The following is a 26601-nucleotide window of genomic DNA, read 5'->3' on the forward strand; positions in this document are numbered from 1 at the left end:
ACCTGCCCTTTAAATAAGTATATGATGATATTCAAAGGAATTTGAGAATGTTTCTCAAACATATTTAGTACTGAAATTCTTATATATATATAAACACATGATAAATAAAGCACGCACTTCAGTTTGACCATTTTTATCACATATTATTATTATAAATATATACATGTAGAAGAGATCAAATTAAAACCTTCAAAACAACACACATTTATTCACGGCATCCTTTTTTACTCAGATATAGAACAAATTTATAAACGCCACAGAAAAATAACTTTTAATTACTAAACATCTGTTTTACTGACACGCCAAGTCTAAAATCAGCACCAAAATTCGCCATGAAGCACACGTGTATATATGTTTGTGTGTGTGTGTGTGTGTGTGTGTGTAATTTGCTTTATACACAAGCATATTACCTGAACTGAGTGACTGGTGGATTGGCTTTAGCAGAGCAGTGGAACTTCACCAGGTTTCCTTCCAACACTGGCTGAGGTTCAACTGAGAGGTTCACCAGTGGTAAGTCTGCAAGGAGAACAGACACAGCAACATGTTCACACCCAAAGCACCAACCTTCTGCTTTTTTTATTAAGATCAAGATTCTACACCACCTTTTGTAGGCCATTTAATTACTTTCTGCACCATTGAAAACAATATTTACTGTCCTAAACCTTTCTCAAATACCAAAACAGATGGTTTCAGCACCTTTAATAGAATGCATTTATTTGCACAACGTAAAATATTAGTTTATTTCTAAAACTGGTAGCATTGACTGACTTCCGGCCATATTTAAAGATTTGATTTGCACAAATTTTTGAAGTTAATATCAAAATTGTGCACTTTGTATTTAGAATTTAGATGTAACTACAGACATAGCACTATAATATCTATAGTTTATATAGATATTAACTATATAGATGATCCTGTGAGACACCATGATTTTATTATACATTGTTTGTGCACCATACAGAAGAAGACTTTATGTAAAGATCGTCATTTTGCAATAAAATAATTTTAGCGAGAAAGACAGGAAAAAACCCATTAACTGAATTGAACTGAAAAAAATGACAAACTGCAACTACAGCTGCTTAAACTGATCTGACAGCATGAAAAGCTTCACCATTTTATAATGGGCATGATTTGTACAACGAGCGGTGAGCACAAGCACAAAAATAAAATTCAAAATTAAACAAATTAAAAATGTCTTTTTTCTGTGACATTTTCAGTCACTTCTGCTTCCTGCCACACCATCGTGTGTTTGCTGCTGGGTGCATAAAATATTATAATAGATAATAGTTGTGGGGTAATTTTGAAACCAGGTTGATTTAAAATCCATTCGATTTTGAAGTGTGCTTGATGATATTTGTGCTCATGAATTCAGTCAACTAATGTAGGTGACATGAGGGGGGTCTGTGGTGCAGTCTGTGTTCCAATTATTCCAAAGGTGTTCAATAATGTTGAGGTCAGAGCTCTATAGCAGGATCCTCCAATTCAACCCATGTAAATCTTAATAAATCTGGCTTTATGCACAGTGGCATGGGCATGCTGGAACAGGTTTGGGTCTCCTAGTTTAGGTAAATGTAATTCTCTACGTAAAAGATTTATTCTACTGCATCCAATGACATACTATACAAATGTTTGCCTCGAACATCTGTGGTAAAAGTTTGGGTGAAGAACTTTATTTGGGGTGATAGTTCATTATAAAAAATATATAGTATACACCAACTCACAAAGCTTGGAAGCCAAACATGAAGCATTCATCATTCGTAACACCCAGGGTCCTACTGTTCTGCCCACACATAAATGGTGGTTAAAATAGCTGCAATATAGCATTCATTTAGTAAACCTGGCCATTTACAGTATATGAAATGTCATAGTGACAATTAGTAAAATAGCTCCAGAATACAAATGTATCTCATGGTAGCTCTTTATACTCTGGACTAGCTTCTGGAATTAAATTCAGTCTTTAAAAAATGGTAAAGGGATAATAAGCACATAATGAATATTTAATGTGTAGCTACACATATTAGGATTAATTATAGTCAGATTTCCTCCTAATGTGTCGAGTATTAAAGCAAGAAGCAAACACTATCCTGATCATGATATTAAAACTGGGCTTAAAAATAACAAGCCCATCAGTTACGCTCATTAAGTAAATGTTGACTTTGGTTCTCATGTACCGTTTCTCATTTTCTTTCATTTCTTCATGCACTCACTGCACAGCTTTTCTGCTGGTTAAGATGGATCAAAGTGAAAATCCAAAAACAACACTTAAGAGATGCATAATAAGTACTCTACAAAAAAAAAAAAAAAAAAAAAAAAAATATGTGTACTGTATATATATATATATAATTTGAAAGTTTTAGTTATGTAGGAACTTACTTGGAAGTTGTCAGAAATGTATGTTTAAGTATTACATAAATTTGTGCATTAGGTAAAGTTTTGACAACATGAACAAAGGTCCTTGGCTTCCTCAGAGCCATTGCAGACAATCCAAAGAATTAGATTCAATAAAGCTTGATTTGAACAGCACTTTTAATAATAGACATTGCCACAGTGCAGCTTTCAAGAGCTCTGGATCTCCTGTATATTTAGATCCCTAATGAGCAAAAGACTTGTGATGGTGCTGAGGAAAAAAACAAAGCAAACAAACTCAAAAGGGAACCCAATCTCTTTTGGGTGACACCAGATCATTGGATAACACGTCATTATTTTTCTGTATAATATAAAGACGAACGGTACAAAGGCTTTTGAAGGATAGTCACTATTGGAATATTGTAAAGGTTTTCTATCATTACAGATCCAAACTTTATGATTAGATAAAACCTATTTTTTCCCATGCTAACAGTATAAAAACTCATAAATATGCTGTACTTTTGTGGTCTCTCTAGTTTGGATATTCATGCAACAAATCCTTTTTAATGATTTATACACTGCTACCAATGGTGAAAAAGAAGGGAGCAATTGGCACATGAGCCTGAGTGTGGTTCCCTCTTATTCAGCCGAGAGATTTCCAGTTCAAAAAGCAATTTCAAACTCATTTATTTTCCCTTGTTCTTCATATCTGTTCAAGAGTCAACCGCCAAATGCCACATTCTCTGGAAAAGAGTCATGTTTCTCTGTAACTACTGGACCAGAAAAGAGGCAATCCAACAAAAGGAAAAATCCCAATTAACAAAAAGGGAAAGGATTGTTAAGCAGTTAGAGACACTTGTGAACAGAGTGCATTGAGTGGCTCACATCAGAATTTGTGACACATAGTGATGTTGAAAGGAAGTTAGGAAAAATATCGAGGCAGTCTATATCAGGGTGGCTCTGGATCAGGTTGGCATCAATACATTGTGTGTATTTGTAAGCAATCCTGTCTCCATGTGCTGCGAGTCCAATTACAGCAATAGAATCTCTATTGAGCATGGTCTTAAGCAGCAGTAGAGAGAAATGGGCAGGGAGACTGGCATTAGAAATAGAATTACACTAGGCCCACACTGCTGAGTCCCAGCTGAACGTTTTTGTGTGCGTGTGTTCTTGTAGTTTATGTACCCTGAAGGTACACAGCTGGACAGAGTGAGCTCAGCTGCTGCATTCCCAGTTGGATTGTGTTCCAGGTGGCATCCTGAACCTCTTCTGCTTCTGTCTGTGCAGGGACTATGGCTCACCACACACACACACACACACACACACACACACACACACACACACACAGATACACAGACAACTGTGCCAGGCCCATCCCTGCCAGCACAAGATGGAATGCAAATTTTGAAACCCATGAGACATCCTGCTCCACCGGGCAGCCAAGCTGATCACACAGCAGCTCGCATGGTCACCATACGGTTACCTGTGTAACGTTAGTATCACCTAATTGGACAAATTGTGCAGCGATAGCTACAAGACAACCAGAGATGCACTCACCTTGATTGTAGGACAGTCCAGTTCAACTGTTTGGTGTATAAGCCAAAACTGGGTCATGACCGCAAATGTAATTAAATTTAATTGGAATTCTAATAAATTGTGATTAGAAATGAATATTTGTTTTAACTCAGGTCTTGGTGAAAAAAGGAGTTCTGTCAGAGGATGAATATTTGAAACTTAATGCATGTGGTTCGTTCACATTCTTATACATCACAGCAAGCAACCTCTTGCTCTCCTTAGACAAATGGAGCCAAGAAAAAAAAGAAGAGTAACTGGGTTACACAGGTCATGCAGATACCATTTGAGATCCTCTGTAGGCAGTTTGACTGTGGCTTGAGACAGCTCCATCGACCCGGTCTTGTTTGAGGGACAGTGGCTTAATAAAATCGGTTTGTCACTTTGATGTATAAATGCATGAGTTTGCTCTCCAGTTTGAGCCTCATGTGAGCGACAGGCCATCAATATGCAGCGGTGCTAATTTCTCGCCTTCATCTGGAGAGTGCACGCAGGGGTCTGAAACAGAGCCACCATCACGACAGATTCGACAACAACAGGGGAGCAGAGGAGCAGCAAGAGAGGAGAGCGAAAATAAATAAATAAAGAATGAGACGACGACAGTGGTGCGCTGACAGCTTTTTGATCGGAAGTTCAAAGCAGAGAGCAGATGGCATATTGGAACAATCGGCCAACTTCTTGCAGGGAGGATGAGGCAGCATGAACGGCTTCGTCCTTTCTCTTAAAGCTCAATCTCCCTTCTCACTGGGTCACAGTGGCCAGATGTTCCCCAGAAAGACTGCACAGAGGTTTTAAATAAGAGATGATGGGGAAGGTTGCAAAATATGATTCTAGACCTTTTCATGCGCAAGGAATACAAGAAGAGGTAGGGTATGGGTTTTATTTATTCTTTATAAGAATGAGTAACAATACTATGTTACGTTCATGGACTCTTCAAAGGAAAAAAAAATAGTACACATGCCATTTTGTTCCCCTAACACTTTAATATGCCCACACTTAGATCAATAAAGGCCTACAAAACAAGGATGTCAGTTGTCTTGATAAATTCTGTGATGCATCCTTGGTACCTGTTTTATCTTGGTTTGGTTTGCAGTGGATTTGAAAACCAATTTGATAGACACTGGGCGCTTGGTGTAAATACATCTTGAATGGGAGACCAATTTATCTAAAGACAATTTAGAGGACAAAAACCACCCAGCAACCTATAGGACACAATCTTTTGGATAACATATGAAACTTCCTATGCTGTATTATATGCAGACTAGTACACTAGCAGTGGTGGACGAAGTACACAAAGCATACAGTCTAGATACAGAGATACAGTAGTTAAAATATTACTTAGTAAAAATGCTCCCTTTAAACATTTACTTGGTGAAGTAAACACCACCAAGCAGTAATTAAAACAAGTTTTAAAAAAGAGAGCACTCACTCTACACTGATTTGTGACTTGCTGCGTGTTTACCAGTTAAGTTTTTATGCGCTCATAAATAAAATTACAACTGATTTCGCAGAATTTAGTTTAGTAAAAAGTCAGATATTTGACTTTAAAATGTAGTGAAGTTGAAGTTAAAGACTCCCCAAATAGAAATACTTATAAATAAAGTAAAGATACATGAAAATGTTACTTTATTACAGTTACTAAGTACATTTACTTTGTAACTGGCCACCAACCTAGAACCTTTTTTGTATTTAAGTATATTTTTAAGTATAGAATATTTTATTTTATTTTTTAATTATATAGTATTTATATACATTTTTTTCTTGAAATCTAGAGCAGTGTCTGACAAAAAAAAAAAAAGCTCAAGCTCAAGCTCAAACCAAGGATCCTGGAGCCATGACACCACAATGCAACATACTCTTCTCAGGTGTAGACCACAGTTCAAGTTTGTGGTGCCTTTTTTGTAGTTTCACCAGAATATTCTTCTGGATTTTCCCACAAGGTGATGCCTGTGCATTCCTGTATTCCATCATGCTCTTAAAATAAGTCCTACATACATATGATATTTATTATGTTTGGGTCAATGTTGCACAAATGCAAAAAAGCAGCAAGTGCAGAAAAAGGCTTATGATCCAATTTTGTGGGTGATTCTATTTGTTTGGGTATGCTGCAATTGGTGGATTAGACATTTTTTTATGTTATTTTTTTACAGTTCGGGGTCTGCATGACAAATTGATATATGACTGGTCTTGACTAACATGATCACGTTTCCTTAAAGTTGCTGAGTTCCACCATGTCACAAAATAATCACTCTTGTGACAAAATGCAAACGTTTCTCTGTCTCTCTGGTGCATCTGCATTTTCATATTCTAGCAATTATTAATGATGCAATTATTTACCTAGCAGTTACTTATTTACTTACAGCATCGAAATATCAATCTACATGAGGGAGGAATGCAACCTTTTACAATTCAATGCATCGTTTGCTTTTCCTAGTAAATTTCATATTTAGATGCTTATTTGATTAACCCTGGGTCAGAATCTGTTATGAGGGCTTTTGGTAAGTAGTAATGCAAGGATGCATCTAATTATCAGGGACTCAATGGCAATGAGAGCAAATAATGCCGTAAAATTCATTGAATTTGACAAGCCAAGCTGTAAAGTGAATCGGTGAGTAATGTGCTCGGTGAGTACTGTGCTCTAGCAGACATGTAGAGGTTGGTCTCTCAGAAAACTCAATATAACTTATTCCAGCCAGAGTATAAATCTAAATTAGCATTTAATTAATTTGGTTGCCAATTACATCACTTTGGCCAAAGAGTTCAATTAATGAAAATCAAGAACTGGTCAATTTTGAAATGGATGCGAGAAAATATTAGGAAGCTTGGATACTTTTTTAAGTCAAGATTTCTCAATTTCTCATTATTTATAGAAAATAAGCTGTTTGGCATATGTGATTCTCAGTGCTAAATGCAGAAAGGACACAAGTGACAGGAAATCACTTTTACCACCTTATTAGTATATGGTTGCAGTGCAAAAGGATGCCATTCGGTTGAAATAATGCCCCTAAGTTGTGTCTACTGTGAAATACTCCAGGGGGCTTTCTGAGGTGGCTGCAAAGCACAGCAAACTAGGACAAGGTCTACCTTCCTGTCTTCTGTCCCCTCTGTCTACTTTTCAAAGCCTTTGCTGAAGCTTTGCTCTTTCTTCTAAAAGAAGACCTGTATTTCACATGGGATTATCCAGCGATCCTTCCAATAGCCAACATCTGATTTAATATCATGAGCTAAAACAGCATCAGTGCTCAATGATCTATATTATTATGCATCTATGCCTTGTCCTGAACAGAAAATATAACAAACTGAGCATGCAATAAAATATGCCTATATTACAAAACACTTGGAATTTCCCAGTGGAGAAGATGCAATGCTTCAGAAGCATCTTATTTAGATCTTGAATAAGGAATGAATATTGAATGGTTCCCTTGTTGAATACAGTACATTAAACATCAGTGATGAGTTGGTTCGGAAATCTCAAATCCATAGTCGACCAGAAATGATGTACATGTTTTGCTTGCGAATTTCTAGCTTATATAAGCATATTTCATATTAGTTATTCATTTTGCTTGAAGATTTCAGCCAATTTGTGCTTGTTGACACCTGTGTGTATTGTCCCCTTGAGTTTTTTCTTTCCCTATAGCAATTTTCAAAATGTAACCCCCTTCTCCAGAACCACAAAAACTCCAGCACCCCTTGTGGTTTAAAAGATGCCTCTTTAGTGGCACCCGCTTTTCGTTTTCCTACAACTCATCCCCTTCATATTCATCAAACACCTGTTTGTGCATAATAGCAGAAAGTTAGCAACGATACACACATTTCTTCGCGTTCCTCTGGTGCTTGACGCTTTGCATTGAACGCAAACCCACTTAGACCACCAGTTATTTGGTCATGTATAAAGCTGAGTGGGTAAGTGACTGCATGTAATACTCAAAGCCTCATTATCCTCTTTGTGTGTGTGCCCTTTCATGCTCACCTTTCTCTCTCCTAGGGACATTCGTTTTAACTGCTCTGAAAATCTTTCAACAAGCTTCAGTCTGCACTGTGCATCTGAATACATTCTATTCCTTTTCTCTCTCTCTCTCTCTCTCTCTCTCTCTCTCTCTCTCTCTCTTGTCATTTCCCACTCATCCATGGAGAGTAGACAAGAATTGAATGAAATTAGAAAGCAGCAAGTCTTAGCAAACTGGAGGCCTGCTGCGGTTAAATCAAAGTTCAATTACACTACGTTTGATTTCTCGCGTGGCTTAATTAAAAGAGGGATGCTGAAGTGGGAGCGGGATGTGGACATCAGCAAAGTGCTTCGGTATCTCAATATATCCATAAGCCATTATGATGAGGAGAGATGGAGAAGGGTGAAGAACAAAAGAGATAAAGAAACAGCACATGTTTATAACCGGGACAAAATCAGATTCAAGCTGCAGCATTTTTCTGTCATTGCTTGGTGTTTGAATCAGAAAGAATAACAAATATTAACATCTTTTCTGACTGACTTTTCTTCCACAGATGGCCATTTTGTTCATTTATCATAAGCTGCTTATCAAACCGCATAACGAGTAGATCGGAAAACTTGGCGACCGGTAATCACTGACACATTGCCTTGAAGCCTTTTTATAGAATTGATTATAAAAAAAAAGAATGAAGCTGTCAACAGTAATGGATCTCTAAATAGCATTTTCTGCTTTATTAGTCATAGCTAATAGTGGGGAAGGAGAGCACGATTGATGAAATATGGCGATGCTTTTGTTCGCTCTGATAATTCTGGAGAATAGTGTTTGATAAAATAATAGATTCTCTGACAATTGCACTTTTTTTGCATGCTGGGTGCCTTCTGCCTGGCACAGAGTGCAAATTTGTAAGTTAGGAGGGGTTGCTGAGGATCAGAATGAGATTTGAAAGAAGTTGCAAAAAAGTGCTATTCATTAAAAAAATAAAAATTCAATAGGTTTTCTCCTGATGATTATTTAAGCAAACTCCTGCAAACAATATCACAATATCTCTCATTTCTGAGATGTATGAGTCTACGTAAAAATACGCATTAGCTTATAGTTTTAGACAATAAATCTTAATGACGTAGGGATGCAAAGTGAATGCTTACAGCTCTGTTAATTTCATGTGTAGGTGATTAGCGATGCAGCGCATACAGCACTTTCCGGTTAGAGTTAACTTGCTAGGAAGTGAAGCTATATGTGAGATGGACTGAGAAGTATGTGAGATTCTTTGCTATAGAAATAAATAAGAAGAGACAGTTAGCAAAAAAGAACAAAGAAAAGAGGATGCGGTTTTCTTACGCTGGATGTCGATGGTGACGCTGCTCTCCTTGCCATTGGGGACAGCTTTGTTTGACGCACGGCAGATGATCGTCTGTCCTGTCTCGATGTTAGGTGGTGAAATGTACAGAGTGCTGACGGTACTCTCCTTCCTTCCATCTCGAAGAAGAGTCTACAAAGAGCAAGGCAAAAGAAACAAGAACAATGACTACAGGCAAATGGAAGAGAAGGAAGGTCGAAGCTAGGCTATCAACTGAGTGTGCAAAGGGTCAAAGAACACACAAACACCATCAGTCAAAGGCCGTCTTAATTCCTGGAGTTTAGAGTAGAACATTTTTACCAACCAGATGGCCTGCAAACAATAGAGACACCGCTGCACTAGCTGTCTTTGAACTTTTCATAACATAGGCAGATTGATTGTAACAAAAATAAGACAAGACAATATGTTTGGGGGCCTTTTTCTTGGAGGTTTCTTGGTGTGCAGTGATTGGCTTGTCATGAGCCACGAAGGAAATCAATCTTGTTTTACTCTGCCTGTATGCCGAGCCCGGCCGAACTCGGCACACTGTTTAATACCATCTGGAAGGACTCTACCAAATCTACTTGATCCACTGGAAAGAAGAAAAGGTTAGAAGATAAACAGATATAAAAAAAGGACACTGGGTGTTGCATGGGCAATGAAGATTTACCTAGTGGAACAAATTGGCAGTGTCATAGAGCTCTGGGCAAACTTGCATTACCCACTGCAGTGGAAAGATTCCCTTCACTTTTCTGTGCCTAAAAAAACCCTCTTCCTATTAAATACTCAATAGCTTTTGCTATACATCTTAGCTCTTGTCGTCGATTGCTGCCAAAAACGTCGACTTGTGTGGGAGTTGCTTTGAGAACCAATCTGTAGCTCACACATTCTAAAAGCCAAAGACCACCTCCCTCATCTCACACAGGAGAAGAAAAGTCCTGGAAATAATGGAAGAAACCAGAGCAGTAGTTACATGCTAATAATTAGCATGTTCAGACTATTGACAGTGAGCTCGCTAATAGTAGCAATTACTGCCTCGCTATTTCATAGCTCCTTTTTTATTAAAAGAAAGAAAGAAATAATAAAGATCAGAATGAAAGCTGGTGTTTGCCATCCCACTCGGAGGGAACTAGGGCGTGAATGAAAGTGTCAAAGGATAAAATAAAGCACTTCTGCCTCCTTCTTTTCACAAAAGTGCAAAATAGTCCAACCAAAAAATGTTCAGCAAAGATAAAAAAACACGGGTTATCTCGGCTTTGTGTACTGTTATATTACATGGTAACGTTTTGACAAATTTATGACAAATCATTCATTTGTTCACCTTTTGTAAACACTCTTACTCTGGTAATGGTCAAGCCAGAAACTACATCAAAAACACTAAGTACAAGATGGGAATAAAGCTTAGGGCACCATTACACGTTACATACTCATTTACACCTTTAGCTCAGTTTAGAGATTAGAGACCTCTATCTACCTACTAGAAAGTTTTTATAAGGTAGGAGAAGAACAAAACTTTACATATCAACCCAAGATCTAAATAAATCTGGGACCTCAGTGCTGTGATTTTACCCACTGTGCTGCATGATAATTCACACAGCTTAGTTAGTCAGAATTGTTGCTAAATCAGGGTCAGTTGCTTTAGCACGATGGGTAACTTTACACCCTAACAGCACCAGGGTTGCCAGATTGATCCTAACATGGGTTGCAGTCTGTGTGAAGATTCAAAATTCAAATTGTATTATATTGTTTCAATTAAGTAATCGATTAAATAGGCACAAATTGATAGATTGATTGAATAAAAATGATATAAATGGAAAAATATATTGTACCATTAAAATGTAAAATACAGAACAGTGAAAAATTTCTCCGCATAGCTCAGAAATGGCTAGTTGGGTCAGAGTGCAGGGTAAGCCAAGATATAGTGCCCCTGGGGAACAGAGGGTTAAGGGCCTTGCTCAAGGGCCCAAGAGTTGCAGCGTGGCAATACCAGGGCTTGAACCCCTATCTTGTAACCTGGAGCCTTAACCACTTAGCTACCATCTCCCCCCTTGCTTGTCCCAATGTTTGTCTACAAATTAATATATTCTTAGATTTCAAATGTCCAGAAACAAACTCTCACAGTTAAAATTTAATCCTGAACTGAAGTAAAAAAAAAGAAAGGAGAATCTCCCTTGACCACCTAATTAATTCTTGGACTATACTTAGTCTGGCCTGGAGCCCCTCCCGCTTAGCCTGAATTGTGTTTGCCACTTCCAGTAGCTGAGCGATGTGAGTCAGATGGAGACGGTAAAGCCTCTGCTGAGCCTCACAGCACTCTGAGCCCCCTGCAGTGAGCCGCAGGCTGTCAGTGAATAGACGTGCTGATAAAATATGCTCCATGACACAGTCTGTGCTGCTTCTCTCATGGCCCATGGCCTGTCTGAATCTATTAACATCGCATGGACACAAAAACGGAATGGGTCTCAATACTTAGCCTTCGCTAGGCCCAGAATAGCTCCCAATTACAAACTAATCATTCCTCATATAACAGCCCAGAAGCTTGTCAGGAGACTAACAGACCTACTTTTTTTTTATTTTTTGTGAAAGCAGCAGGGGTAAAGTAGAAGGATGAGCACGATAAGCAAGAAAAAAAGAGAAGTCTTGATCCAATTCACATCTGTGAAAAGAAGCTGAATTGTCACAATATAATTAATCACTGAAGTTTTATTCTATACTAATTTTCAAAATGATATAGGTCAAGACACTGCTTGACATTTTATCTTCGGTTAGTGCTGTATTTCTGATCTGCGAACAATCTGGATTTTTTTTTAAGTTAATTAGCAGAGTGAATGAGGTGGATAAAATTAAAATGGATGGCTAAAAGACGGAAAAGGAATAGGGATTAGATGTCAAAAGCGTGTCTGTGGGGTGAATAATTTGGATTTGCATTCCACTCTTGAAGATGACAAATCTTTGAATAATCAAAACATGAGGTTACATCTACTTCTGGGCAATAATTGAAGACTGTCTCATGCAGCATATTACACCCGATTAAAGCAATAAGTTGCAATGGCTTTGTTTTCTTTATTCTTTAAAAGAAAGTGCTGATTTCTTCTCAAACCCAGGGTCAAAAGCTGTTCTTTGATTAACTAATTTAATCCCTGCACCTCAGGTTCTGATTAATTCTTTTTGCCCATTTTACAGCACAGCTAATTAAATGCCTCTTTACTTTTCCCATCTTCCAATTTTAATTCAGTGGCGGAATGCCAGCAAGGGTAATAAGCTTGACAATAGAGGAATGGACTGATGTTTCGAGCTTTAATAGAAGAGGTCAGTTATGCTAAATATAGCTGCACTCATAATGTTTTCTTACAACCGAAAAACCTTCTGAAATTCTCAGCTTGACCCTGCGTCATGAAAAATTCATTCGGAGCGTGAAAAAAAAGTTCATTAGAGTGGCAACAGTTTTTCCCGTTCGGAAGATGGTCTCGTGGTGAAGGTTATGATGAAAGCCTTTGCTCTAATTATATTAGTGGTTATATGGAAATAATGGGTGGGAGAATTAATGAAATTTACAAGGCAGGTAAAAAGAAAGGGCTTTGAAAGCATGTGGGGGGAAACGAGAACAGAAAAAAGATATAAAATGAATTTACCCTGGTGTGACGAAACACAAAAAATATGAACATTTTAATCAGGGATCAGTTATCATTTTTAATTAATACTTCAACATCTGATATTTTAAGAGTAATTGTATCTCCTATGGTATGCTACATGGCAGTTTACAGCTCCTGTGGGCATCATGTGACTGATATTGCACCCTATAATAGCTATAAAGCTAGTTTCATGTTTGAGATTAGCATTCGCCATTGCAGTACATGTTTGCTGTGTTCGATAGTCACTGAGCTCTTTACTGCAAAGCTCATCTGGTGTGCTGTTCAATGCTAAATCCTCTAATCTCAAAAAAACATCTCTTTGCTAATGTGAAATTACTCTCCTGTGTTTACGGAGGAACTACAATCAGCCTTATTGCAGCTTATTTGCTGATCTCCTTTACTTCAATTAGCACTCATGCCCAATCCCTTCAGATATTTAGAGAGTAAGGGAAGTGAGCAGGATGCATGAGGGATCACCTAACATTTATGTAAAGTCTTTTGAAAGCACAAGTGTCATAAAAGCCTAGCAACACACACGCACACACACACACACATAAAAACACACATACTCAATTGAGCACCGTATTCACATCATTTATGCTGATTATGTTGAAATTAGAGAGCCAATAGCACTTAAATCTCCTCGACCAGGCAACCTATCCAAGAAATGACATCATTTTATCTATGTTACAGATTAAATTCACATCATAGCATGTGAAATGGACCTGAGACTTTAACAAGGCTTAATTGGGATGTGATTGCATGCTCTTTATATTATGATATTAGCTTATTTGTTGACAGTGGATGAGGTACAGCACATCCAAGATATGTTAGCCTGTGAAGACTGACAGCTATCTGGATACTAGATAACCTACTAAGAATTTTAATCATATGCTAATGAGAACATGACGAAGAAATCATTTGTGAAAAAAAGAGAGTTTATATGAAAAAAAAGGCAAGAATAAGACATAATATTTTCGAGAATGATAATATTACATTTTTTTTGTCTTGCATGGCTGATTTATTACTGATAATTATTTTCTAAACCTAACCTGAAATCAATGATCTTGCACAAATGTTGCTTCATTGCAGGTGCAATTCCACCCCAGCAGGGTAGATGGCGATAATCCCATCAATAAAGTCTGTTCTCTAGAAAAACTGGTTCCATTAGTGACATAGAGACTTCAGCTCCGTAAAATGATTTCTCAAAGCCGTGGAGCATTTTACCCCTGAACTTCTGACCAAATGATCATACATTGTTTATACAACAGGCCAAACGTATGTGGACACCTGCCATCACCCCCATATGCGATTCTTGAATCTAAGATTCTTGTATCTCGGTCTTTAAATGCTTTAATTTTAATATTACCTTTCTCCAGAATTAAAGCCGCTCAGACCTCTCCCAATTTGAGATCAACTGGTGTATATGATGGTATGATGAAACATTTTCACCAGATTCTTACCACCAGTAATTTTTGACTGAGTGTGTGATGTTTTTTTTATGTTTACATTTCCACTGTCCTTTATGGTCCCTATTGCGATATATTAAGACATGATCATGCATAAGGTCCTGTATATTTGAGATTTTTTCAATCATCAATTAATGAATAAATTATCAAATAAAATTCAGACAAAGTTAATGGTTTTAAACTCATGTTCTCCCAGTCTGCAGAATCCAGACAGACACAACTCTATTATCCTCTATATTAGCCTCCATTACTCAGACTAAGCATTCAGATCTTAATTGAGTGCATTGCTTTTTAATGTTATGAAGAGAGATATTAGGAGTTTGGACGACTTCCATCCGTCACCAGGCAGAAGGTCTCTCTGTACCAGCGCTGCTGCCAGGCACAGGAAGCCATCTGATTAGCGACACCACCGCTAACGACCGCATGCAGCTGCATGATGGGTAAACTGCCACTTCTTCGTCCCGGCCAGATCGATGCCATTTATCTCGCATCCAGAAAAAAAAGCCAATAATAGGATGAGAGGGATGCCCTAAAGGGCTGGCTTGCATTGCTCATTTATATGGAAATGGCAAGGATGTGGTGATTAGAAGCCCGAGGGTGCAGATCTCTACCTGGATTTTCCGTGTTTTGGGTCAAAACTGGGATTTTGAATGGCAGGAAGTCTGCTCTTGGAATACATTTGCTGTAGACAGTATATAGCTCCTAGGGAGCTGGTTTGTGGGCTCAATGCAGTGATGGACAGTAATGAAGTTACTTAATTCCATACTGTACTTAAGAAGAATTTTTGCATATCTGTACTTTACCAAAGTATTTCCATTAGAGAAGACTGTAACATTTCATAGTCAAATTTTCTACTTTTTGCTCAGCTACATTTTGCGAAATCAGTTTTTTACGAGTGAATAAAAACTTAACTGGTCAACCATGCAGCAAGTCACCGAACAGGGTAGAGCCCTCTGTTTTAAATTTGTTTTGATTGGCGCTTGGTGGTATCTACTTAGCACGTGCTGTTCAGCGTCAGTTCAACAGCAAGCAGAACATTTTGAGAGGAATAAATGATGGAAGGAACTCCTGACTCAAATTTTTCACGGCACCTGTGGTTTTATTTGCATGATTATTTTTAAAAAGCTGAAAAGGTTTTTGGGCTCATGATAATTGTATTAAATATTCATCAATATTTGACTCATAAATATCATCCTATTAATAGATCGGTGTGCTGAGAGTAACATTAGATTCTTTTCACATAAACTGAATTGATTAAGCAAAGAGTCTTGTGACAAATATGATAATAAGAACATTATAGTCATAATATATCATAGGAATTTTTAATACTTAAGTTCATTTTAAGCCCTGGTATCACCAAACAGCCACTCAAAACAGGCCCTGTATCATGGCTGACACTGCACTCTCTGACCCCCGCTTTCTAACATCACAGGGATATGCGAAGAAAGAATTTTACTAGGCTGCAATGTACATTTTGTTCATATATATATATATATATATATATATATATATATATATATATATATATATATATATACAGTACAGACCAAACGTTTGGACACACCTGCTCATTCAAAGAGTTTTCTTTATTTTCATGAATATGAAAATTGATAGAGTCACACTGAAGGCATCAAAACTATGAATTAACACATGTGGAATTATATACATAACAAAAAAGTGTGAAACAACTGAAAATATGTCATATTGTAGGTTCTTCAAAGTAGCCACCTTTTGCTTAGATTACTGCTTTGCACACTCTTGGCATTCTCTTGATGCCTACTTTGAAGAACCTACAATATGACATATTTTCAGTTTACTTTTTTGTTATGTATATAATTCCACGTGTTAATTCATAGTTGTGATGCCTTCAGTGTGACTCTACAATTTTCATAGTCATGAAAATAAAGAAAACTCTTTGAATGAGAAGGTGTGTCCAAACTTTTGGTCTGTACTGTATATATAATATATATAAACTTTTGGTCTGTACTGTATATGTATATGTATATATGTACATTTAGGTTCCCTGGTGGTCTAGTGGTTACGATGCAGTGCTCTCACCGCTGCGGCCTGGGTTCGATCCCCGGTTAGGGAACCAACCCCAGCCATTAGGGTTGCACAAGCTTTAGTCCCGGTTCAAAGCCCGGATAAATGGGGAAGGTTGCGTTAGGAAGGGCATCCAGCATAAAAATATGTGCCAAATCAAACATGCGGATGGTCTGCTGTGGCGCCCCTAACGGGAGAAGCAGAAATAAAGTTTTTATATATATGTACATTTACATAGTAGCTTTTACAAATTGGATAATAGCACAATGCACAATAAATAATGCACTGTCATATCTAGAGAAATTTTTCCTATAAAGTTCCTGGAACCTGGTAACAGCTCTTCCACAGACTATGTCACTGGGTCGCAACCTGGTGATTAGGGACTTCTAGATTAGGCTATCCAATACTTGATCAAAACCTGACATTTAAAATGGCTTAGCAAGGTTTTACATCTTTATGTAGAATGTTCTTAACTACTACAGCTGTAAAACCTTTACATTACAGTTGGTGTTTGCAGGCAGATACCAAGGCGTGGTTAGAAAGCATTCAAAGTTACTTTTTATTTGCCCTAAATTCAAGTGGAAATGTTCTTTTTGGCTATTTTCCAGGAATCAGCAACAGTAACATTTGACATATTTTCCCAGACTGTTCAACATTCACAAACCCTCTTTTGTATGATAAAGCTTTGACAACTCCAGGTGGTAGAACTATTCTAAGTGGAGGTACAGATGAATGGATTTGAATTCTGGTAGAATACCAGTGCTCAGCCTTATCTGGCCATCTGCTTGTTTTGTTGACACATTTAGCAGCTGTGAGCTGGATTTCCTGGGATTTCTCTCCAATCACACGGAGCTGAGGGCTAAATTAAAGGTTAACAGATGGCGCAAACGATCACAGACGTAGTGCAAGAGGACATTTGATTGCAAAGCTTCAGTAAAACCCAATACATCTTGTAAAAGAATTGGAAAAAATGCACATCAGTAATGTGACTTGTTATTAAGTCTTATAGTTTTGAATGTTCTGGGTTGTTGTGTGAATTTACTGTGTGTTCTCTTTATCGTGGTCTCCTGGGGAGAGCTAAATCTGTACTTACCTTAGAGTACATGGCTCCATTTAGCACCTCCCCATTTCGCAACCAGATGATAGAGGCAGCAGGCTTGGCATTGTCAGCGTGACACGTCAGGTTGAGTGGGTCTCCTGCTCTCAGGCTCACCACGGGGCCTCCATCAATAACTGGGTTATCTGGTGGAACTGCATCATGAGAAGAAGAAAGAACATCATGCATGTCAGTGAGTGGCAGAGCTCAGGGGGATATCCATCTGCTTAACTAAGCACAAATCAACAGTATTCTGTATGGATCGTACTCAAAAAAAAAAAAAAAAAAAAAGCACAGCTTGTCATGTTAGCATGAAACTTGAAGTTCAAAGTGTTTTGTCCTAAAAACATTCCCTCAATGGCAGAAGACTTGTAGCTTACACTGGAGTCTCCTTCCAAAAATGTTAAATATATACCTCCTTATATAGAGCTTCCCCATCAGCTGCACAAGGCAGGGGAGGAACCTGAACAGAGTGTTAAACCCAATGCCTGGCACAATCCCAAAATCATTGACCGAATTTAGAAATTATAAATAATTATTAATAAATATCATATAGTGCTCTCTGTGCAGCGCACAGTCTCACGTGTAAAAACAAAAACAGCATGTTGCGTCAATGATTCACCTCTAGAGGCCGTTCTCATAATGACAGCGAACCATCTCAACTGCTTCAAAAACAGACACAACCCGGAAAAACTATCGGTATGGATTTTTGCCGATAGCCAATAGTTCCAGCAATGAACTATCGGTGCCAAACTGGTGAAAATCGGCCTCTAATGAAGAGCTGAGGTATATGTGATTTTTATGCAAAGGTAAAGTGTTTATGTAACAAACAGAATATGCCCTTATCATCTATTAATCACTTGCTCTGAAGCCATTAAAGTAAATCACTATTCTCTATGAGATATGTTTTATCAACACTATACAAAGTCTGTTTGACTTAAAGTTCTAGATTGAAACTCTAATACTGTGTTACTGGCAATAAGTAAAGCTATTTTATGTCAACCTTTTAGTGATAAGTAATGTAATCCTATTGAGGACTATATAAAAAAAAACTGTATTAGCTTCGAATAGTGGCTTTTGAATTCTATGCGATGTATTCTATCATTTTAAGTCTGAAATCTCAATGGTCCACTTGCGCAGAAACTGGATTTTTTTAGACAAAAACTCGATTCCAGGCTGTTTTCGGGTGTTATTGCTTTCAGAGCAAATAAATTCTCAGCTTTCATACTGTGTCGATAATATTGTGAGATTGAAACAATAAATATAGATTGGAAGCACTCAAAGATAGGATGATAAGTTTATCTGTGGAAACTGATGAGCTGTGCATTATCTCACTCTCACTTCCACTCTCTCTCTCTCTCTCTCTCTCTCTCTCTCTCTCTCAAATTCTTCTTCCCTCTAATTTCCTTGTCTAGTAAGTGATGTGTGTGTGTTTGCCAAAGAATATGGCAGTAAAGTATTATTTCTCCCAATATTGACTAATCAGTAAGAAGGTTGCAAAAAGCTATGGGAAAAGCTGTCTTACTAATGTAACTTTGCAAAATATATATTATTCATTTCCTTTTTTCCATATTTCAATATTAAAATATTACAATTTTTCAATAAATTTTCAAGTATTGGAATTAATTATTTCAATATTTCATTTCAATTTTGGGGAACAATAACTACAAATATTTGTTTGAAATTTGCTAGAAAAACATAGGAGCAGTACATAAACAAAAAGAAAATAAAAAAGTTCCTCTCCGATCTCTAGTTGAGGACTGCTGTAAACTCAGGTGATGTATTTGAGATTGAGGAACTGTCAGAGCCAGAATTCATCATGCTGACAGTATAGCCATTTCTACCTCTGAGTTATTTCCAGCACTCATACGTCTTATAATGCAGTTTTGGCCACACCTACTTAAATTTTATATCATATGGAGATATGATCATTTGGAGCACTAAACAGATAAATATAGAGGTATTTTGTTACTCCCCTATGCTAGAGTGCATAAATAGGCATAGTCTATGTATTATTTAAAGTGGAGCCATAAAGCTGAGAAAAAATTCACACTGTGGTCCTGGGTCAAGGTGAGTGAAAATGATGTGTATAAACAGTGTGTGTGTGTGTGTGTGTGTGTGTGTGTGTGTGTGTGTGTGTGTGTGTGTGTGTGTGTGTGTATATATATATATATATATATATATATATATATATATATATATATATATATATATATATATATATATTCCTTCTCAGTAATATAGGCGTAATCATGTATATTTTACAAATGCTGTCAAAAGTCATTGAGTAAACAGGTGAAAGGAAAAAAGGCCGCTGCATAGAAAACATCTGCGATCTGACTGCGGCAGAAAGCAGCCGTGCTGAGGCCTGAGTGCAGTTGAACTTAATGAGAGCAGGTGTTATTTGTATATACGATTAGACGGATGGGAAATAGAAGGGAATGAAGCAGTGCATGAGCGTGTGTAATAGTAGCAAAGGGTGGAATAAAGTGAAAGGAGTTCGACGGGCCGGAAAAGGAAACCAGCAGGAGAGAGGAGGCGTGTGATTGCTGTTAAGACTTACAGACTTGGAGTTCATGAATGGTACTAATTACATACTCTCCTGTTTCATTGAGACACTCCTACATTGCATGCACATGTACGTATACACACACACACATGCTGACGCTGTACCCATATCCATTAAGCAGCTTATACGGAGCAGAAGGAAATCAGATTCAAAATGCAGGTGGAAACAGATGGTTAAAAAGAGAGACGGTTCTTACTGGGACATAATATTTGCTGTTGATTCATTGATTTAAAGAGTGCGTCCAGCCAATACAATCTGCTCAGATGTGATCGGAAACTCACAATGCTGCGCCTGCAAGAAACCTTGGCGAATGCAACAGTGCAACAGCATGGATCTATTCGAAAGTCCTGCTTCTGAGGATTAAAGCCCTTAAAAGATATTAAAAGATTCTTGCTGATCTTTTGAAGTAGTAAAGCCCAAACTGAGCACTTTGCTCATATGAGGCCATCCTTCTGTTTATCCCAAAGATCAGTCGCAACTCAACTGGTGGGAAAATTATTTCTTTGCATCGTTCATAAACTATCCCTACAAAGTGTTTTTTATATAGATTAAAACATTTTTTTTTTTTACTTGGCCAATTATCACGAGTTAGCATCAAAAGCATTTTGTTTTTACCTTGTAATCATTTGCATGTGAAGCGTTTTCAAGCTTTCGAATTTAAAATGAAGGCTGTCCTATAAAGAATGATTGATATCGGCCTAGATAAACCGATTCTATTCACAAGTTTATACTCAGGAACGGAAAGTGATAACTCCTGTGACACATGAGATTGCACTGCTGATGCCATTTCCACTTTGGGAACTGTGAAACAAAATCAGATTTTAAGCACAAGGCTGCATGAAGCACTCATTGAACTTTAAAGAATCCTCTGGATATCTGTAAGCACTGATCAAGGTTCATAACCCTATAGTCAATAGTACAGTATATACACTATATAATTTTCAACTAAAAACCAGACTAGATTGGGTATTAATTACATACTAAACACCAACATTCAAACTGTTGAACAGAATAAGCTGACAGGCCGGTTTAAACCAGTCATATCCTAGGTTATTAATAGGTAAGAGACAGGCTTTTGGTATTTATGAAAATAATAATAAATAAAAAAAAAAACTCAAATCATACTTGTGCTATTTCAGTAAGTATAAATGTGTACAAAAATAAGTCTATCTAATGTAAACCTTGACTTGATAGAATTTGCACAGGCTGCATTAATGATGGGAAGATCGGATCATTTCAGGTTCTTTGAATCTCGTTCATCAGAATGAATAAATCTTGTTTTGAGTCATTCAGTTCATTTCATTTCCTTTGATCAGAAATCAAATACAATTTAAAATTTTCAATAAGCAGATCCCCGAACACGTCTACATGCACAAACTTTGACTATAGTTCCAATATTGTAAATATAAAAAATGCAGACAGAATAGGTAGCTCACCTCTCATATATTCTGGTCTGTGATGTGTCACATGACTCGCATAATTTTTGTAATAATAATGTCAAGATACGTACCAAAAAACCTGAGCTATTGCATTATGTAACTTTTTGTAATGACAATTGATAACAGTGATGACAAGATTCAAACAAAAAACTGATCTATTGCATTGTGTTCACTGTACATAACCAATGAAGATTTTGGGATCATACCAGTCCAGTAGAAAATGAAAATGAGCTGAGTCACATAAAGACTCGTTTACTAAAAGCCAGATATATAGAAGCAGTTTGTACTAAAACAAGAAATCTTAAGTTATGGTCTGTATAAAGCTGTGCTACGTGCCATGCAATGGACCAGTAGTCTATCCAGGGTGTAGTCTCTCAAGATCCTGTTCCCAGATTTTCAAGCAAAAAATGATTACAAAAAAAAAAGAAGAAGCAATCGTCTGAAATGTTCAAGCTATTGAAATGAAGATTGCAGCCTTAATAGTAAAGCTTTATTGTCGTCATTTTAAACTGATAAATGAGACAGCTATTTCAAAGAAGTCATACATATTTATTAGATTGAGCTCACCTAGTTCACATTTCCAAAAATGTACAAAAAAATGGAGTTTCAGTCTTTAACATTGTCAGGGACAGTGACCTTGTAACTTTTTTTTCCTGTTCAAGCACAGATTATTCTGTCCATTCCTGGTTGAATGGCGGTGATCATTAAAAGAGCAAGGTGTTATTTCAGGCCTTTTGCAGGAAAGCCTTGTCAGCCATCTCCTTTCTTTCGCCTTTCCCTTCCAGGCACCATCACTCTGACACGCACACAAAAGCCAGGACCTTAACCACACAAGCCATCATCATTATGGTCCTGTTTGCAAACTCGGCAGCCACTAATGGCTCCAAATTAGCACTTTACTGTGGCCTCTTGATAGATTTCTCATGAGCCGGTCAGCAGAACCGATTGATTGGCCCTCTTTAATTACCAACCAGCTGCCTGCAATCCTTCCTCTTCCTCAGTTAAGCTTTCGGAAAACCTATCTATCCTCCCTCGCTTCACTCCCGTTCTTTCTCTGTCTTTTTTTGTAATTGGAAAACTCTTTCTTCTAAAGGTATGGCCGCAGTGATTATTCTTGGGATGAACGAAGGTTCTATTTTGACAGAACAACTCATAGATTCCTACTGTAGATGCGAAAGTTCAATTGATACCTGTAACTTATCTGTTCTCGAACGTCTCTGCCAATTCAACTATATAATTTAGTGGAGCTGAATATTTAAATACCTATTAGATAACCTGATTGAAAGTCTATGGTATGATAAATGCTGCGCAAGCTAGTTTTTACGTACTTTAAGCGACTATTACAGGAGCGAATACTGGAGAAATGCAAGAAGGTATTCATGAGGGTTTCATTAACTTATTCCCCATTGGTAGATAAGAGATGGAACTGGAGTTCATTAAAAAGTGCAAGAGTGTAATAAAACTGTAGGAAAAAAGTATGACAAATCAAGGTTGTGTGGGACTCCAGGTCAGGAACTAAACTCTATCTTTCCTTGTAAATGAGGTGGTAACCTCATGTTTTCCATTTTTATTATATGCCTTACACTGAAAACGTGGATACAGGGTACATATAAAAAGATCTAAGGTTCATTTTGGGGCTATAATCACTGGAGAGGATAAGTTTTTTGCTTTTTGTAAAGATACTAAAGAACATGAACATGAAAAATGTGAGCATGAGAATGCCCCAATGGTGACTAGAAACGGTGCTTTTTTCTTTCTTTCTGAAATGAGAAAGGAAATAGAAAAGAAATGGCATTAGGAATTGATTGGGAAGGTTTAGAAAACAGACTTAATGCTAGATGTGTAAAGCATTTACTTTGAGTACATAATTAAATAAAACTAGAAATTTAAGATAAGGCAAATAGACTTGTAATTAACAAAGTAAATAAAAAAGAAGCCCAATCAAAATGAGTGTCCCGAAAGCCTCCGAGCTTTGAGCATCCTCAATTACGCATGGGAGTAAATCTTAATGCACGCAAACACACACAGGGAGACGGGGAGAGTGAGAGAGAGTGAGAGAAGTGATGGCCTGTGTGATCTCGGAGTTATTTCACCGCAATTACACTTAAAAAGAAAATCCACTCTAGCCTTTCCAACACCTACTCCCTGGCCAGAAATATGAGCAGAGAGTTTGAGTAACAGGGCAGTGACATGGTCTTTCATCCTATAGCATGGAGTTTTAGAGCGGTGCAGAGGCTAATTTGGTGGACAATGGAAGACAAAATTAGTAGAGCTGGCATTGAGAAATGCAGTGAAGCAAGCCTAGCCATGCTGCCACGTCTGGAAAAAAACTATGTAGTCCTCTGTTTCACCAACAACTCCCATCACCAGCATTCTGAGCAACTATGGCCTATGACAGCTTGGGGATTGAGTCTTAGTGTCTGATAGAAGGGGGTTGAAATTTACTGCTTAAACTTAAATAGACTGCATACCTTTTCTATTACTTATACTGCTTTTATACTTTTCTGTGCTGTATGTACTTTATTTTGGTCATGTATTTCCAGTGATGTTGAAGCTGATCCTTATAACACTGAACTCAAGTTAGGAATACACTTTAGATATAATTATTCACACATTATTAGTAGATGCCTTTTTCCAGAGCAATTTACACTGCTGTCAATGGTACAACTGAGCACTTGAGATTAAAGGTTCTTTCTCAAACATCCAGCAGTGGCATGTTGGTCATGCTGGGATTTAAACTAATAACCTTCCCATCAGAAGTCCAATATCTTAACCACTGAGCTGCCACTAAATTATAAAGCCTGAAATATATACACGAATCAGGCATAACATTATGACCACCTGCCTAATATTGTGTTGGTCCCCCTTTTGCTGCCAAAGCAGTTCCGACCCATCGAGCATTAACAGCATTAACTGCTTCAGCAATTTGAGCTACAGGAGCTCGTCTGTTGGATCGGACCTCACGGGCCAGCCTTCGCTCCCCACGTGCATCACTCCTTCATTGGACCACTTTTATTAAATACTAAAGGCTGCAGAATGGGAACACCACAGCAGCAGTTTTGGAGATGCTCTGACCCAGTCGTCTAGTCATCACAACTTGTCAAACTCACTCAAATCTGTACACTTGCCCATTTTTCTTGTTGTATATATACCAAGATAAAGACTTGCATGTTTTTGGCTGTAATAGACTGGAGATTGAATAATGTCTTAGATTTACAGGACTTGTTGAATTACATAATTACACTCCTCATTCATCTAAGTAAGGGCTTTATCCTGGTCTGAGTGGATGTTGTGATCTGAAACTTAGGATGCTGGTCATTAGGGTAAGAACACACTTTTGATAGTACATCACCTATTGCAGGGTGCCATACACACATAACATAATTTTGGATAGCCAAACCACATACTGACATCTTTACAGAACAAACTGGAGAAACCCAGGACCCTGGAGTTGTGAAACACCAACACTATTCTTAATTATGGCAAATTCCTTAAACAATACTAAAGAATGGCCATTACACTACTAACATAGTGTTAAAAGTGCGACTGGAGACATATGTAGCTCAGCAGCCCGAATTAAAAAAGCTTTCTTCAAGCTCTGCCACAAGCAAAACTGTTTACAGCAGACTGGATTCAGTAATAGGCTCTCACATCTATTCTCACTCTCTTTCTGCCCATCTCTTTGACTCTCCCAGAAGGGTGGATATCAAAGATCTTAACAGGTTTACAAACCTAGATTGCCTACTCTATTTACTGGATTGCAGCAGTTTGAATAACAGTAAAGTATGTGAAAGGCTGGCATTATAAACTAAGCAGGAGTAGGAGGATAAGCAGGCTTTTTATCTTATAAATACAAGTGTCGATAGAAAGAGAGTGGATTGCGTGATGCTCTCAGAGGAAGCCAGGAAATGTGACAGTCCCAGCAACTCCCAGGTAGACTCCTGCCCACCAGCAGAGGTCACCATTTCATGAACACACCAACTTCAACCTCATGAAAGCTCTGAGTCGACGGTTTCCCAGCAGCCCTTGTTGATTATTCTGACCTTTATCTTGATTTAAAGTTAATGGTTTTGGATTGCCACCTCTACTTCGGATGTCTTTGATTTGGATGTTGGCCTGCCTGATTGCACATAAACTGTAGAAAGTTCTTTTTGCATATAATTTTTTTTTTGCTGACTCTCCATTGTATCTCCATTCTGATTTAAAGAAAGCTGAGATGATAGCCTGAGATTCGGTATAGCAAAGTCAAACGCAATAAGTGGGTTCAAGAAAAGGAAAGAAAATGGCAATTCTTTCAGAGAATGAACCTTGATTTAGCTAGTGGACACATTTGTTGGACATGTCTGCGAGAAAAAAAATAACAAATATCTTAATGAGCACAGATTTGATTGTGCTGATGAGGTTATTCTAGTTGGCTGGTACATGTTTTAGATAGCAGAACACCTGGAAAAAGAAAGCTTTTGTCACTCAGAACTCAGATATGTTTAAATAAAGGTTGCTTAGGTCACATCAGCAGGGGTTTTGCCCCCATAAAATAAAAAGATTAAAACCCTTCAGAAAACATCTGCTAGGAACGGATTAAGAGATGCGTGTGCGAATATAAAGCAATGCACATCTTGTTAATTTGTTTATGGGTTTCAGTGTTTGACAGGCAAGAAAGTTGGCAAATGTGAATTTTTATGAGTATGACTAATAAAGAAATAGGAATATTTCCAAATAAAACCTGGGTAAAAAAACAAAAAACATTGATTTCGCCAAAATTACAAAGCATTTTGAAACTTCTGAAGAAAGTTCTGTTTTTTTCTGTATCAGATGTATACATTTGTAGGCAAGTGCAATTTGACTTCTTTCACATATCACTCACTGATAAGGAAGAGATTATGCCGCCTCTCCCACTCATAGATAATTAGAGCTTTGGGTTATGGCCATGTTGGCTGTGGCATCCTTGGAATTCCATCTTCTATCTTTTTGCTTTACATTTCGAATGCTAGACCAGATGATACAATAGAAGATATATTCAACAGAAAAGTATATTTCAGTTCAGTGACTTTAAACTTTAAATCCTCTGTTACAACATGAATTGTTTTCTTCAGAGCATCTATTTATTTCTGAAGCATTTGCTTTGGATTTTTTGAGGCCAAACAGGTACAAA

General features: G+C 37.6%; 1 protein-coding gene across 7 annotated transcripts in view; it reads right to left on the reverse strand.

Annotated features, from left to right (window-relative positions):
* Positions 1–26601, reverse strand: part of kirrel3b (kirre like nephrin family adhesion molecule 3b) — a 225202-nt gene that overhangs the window by 31488 nt on the left and 167113 nt on the right. For all 7 annotated transcript variants that reach the window (XM_046865313.1, XM_046865310.1, XM_046865308.1 and 4 more), the window contains exons 4-6: positions 17439–17596; positions 9204–9354; positions 411–516 (exon numbers count right to left, since the gene is read on the reverse strand). In XM_046865313.1, coding sequence (XP_046721269.1) covers positions 411–516; positions 9204–9354; positions 17439–17596 — 415 coding nt within the window. The remainder of the gene's footprint in view (positions 1–410; positions 517–9203; positions 9355–17438; positions 17597–26601) is intronic.

Source organism: Silurus meridionalis, chromosome 13, assembly GCF_014805685.1.
Source record: "Silurus meridionalis isolate SWU-2019-XX chromosome 13, ASM1480568v1, whole genome shotgun sequence".
Lineage (NCBI taxonomy): Eukaryota > Metazoa > Chordata > Actinopteri > Siluriformes > Siluridae > Silurus > Silurus meridionalis.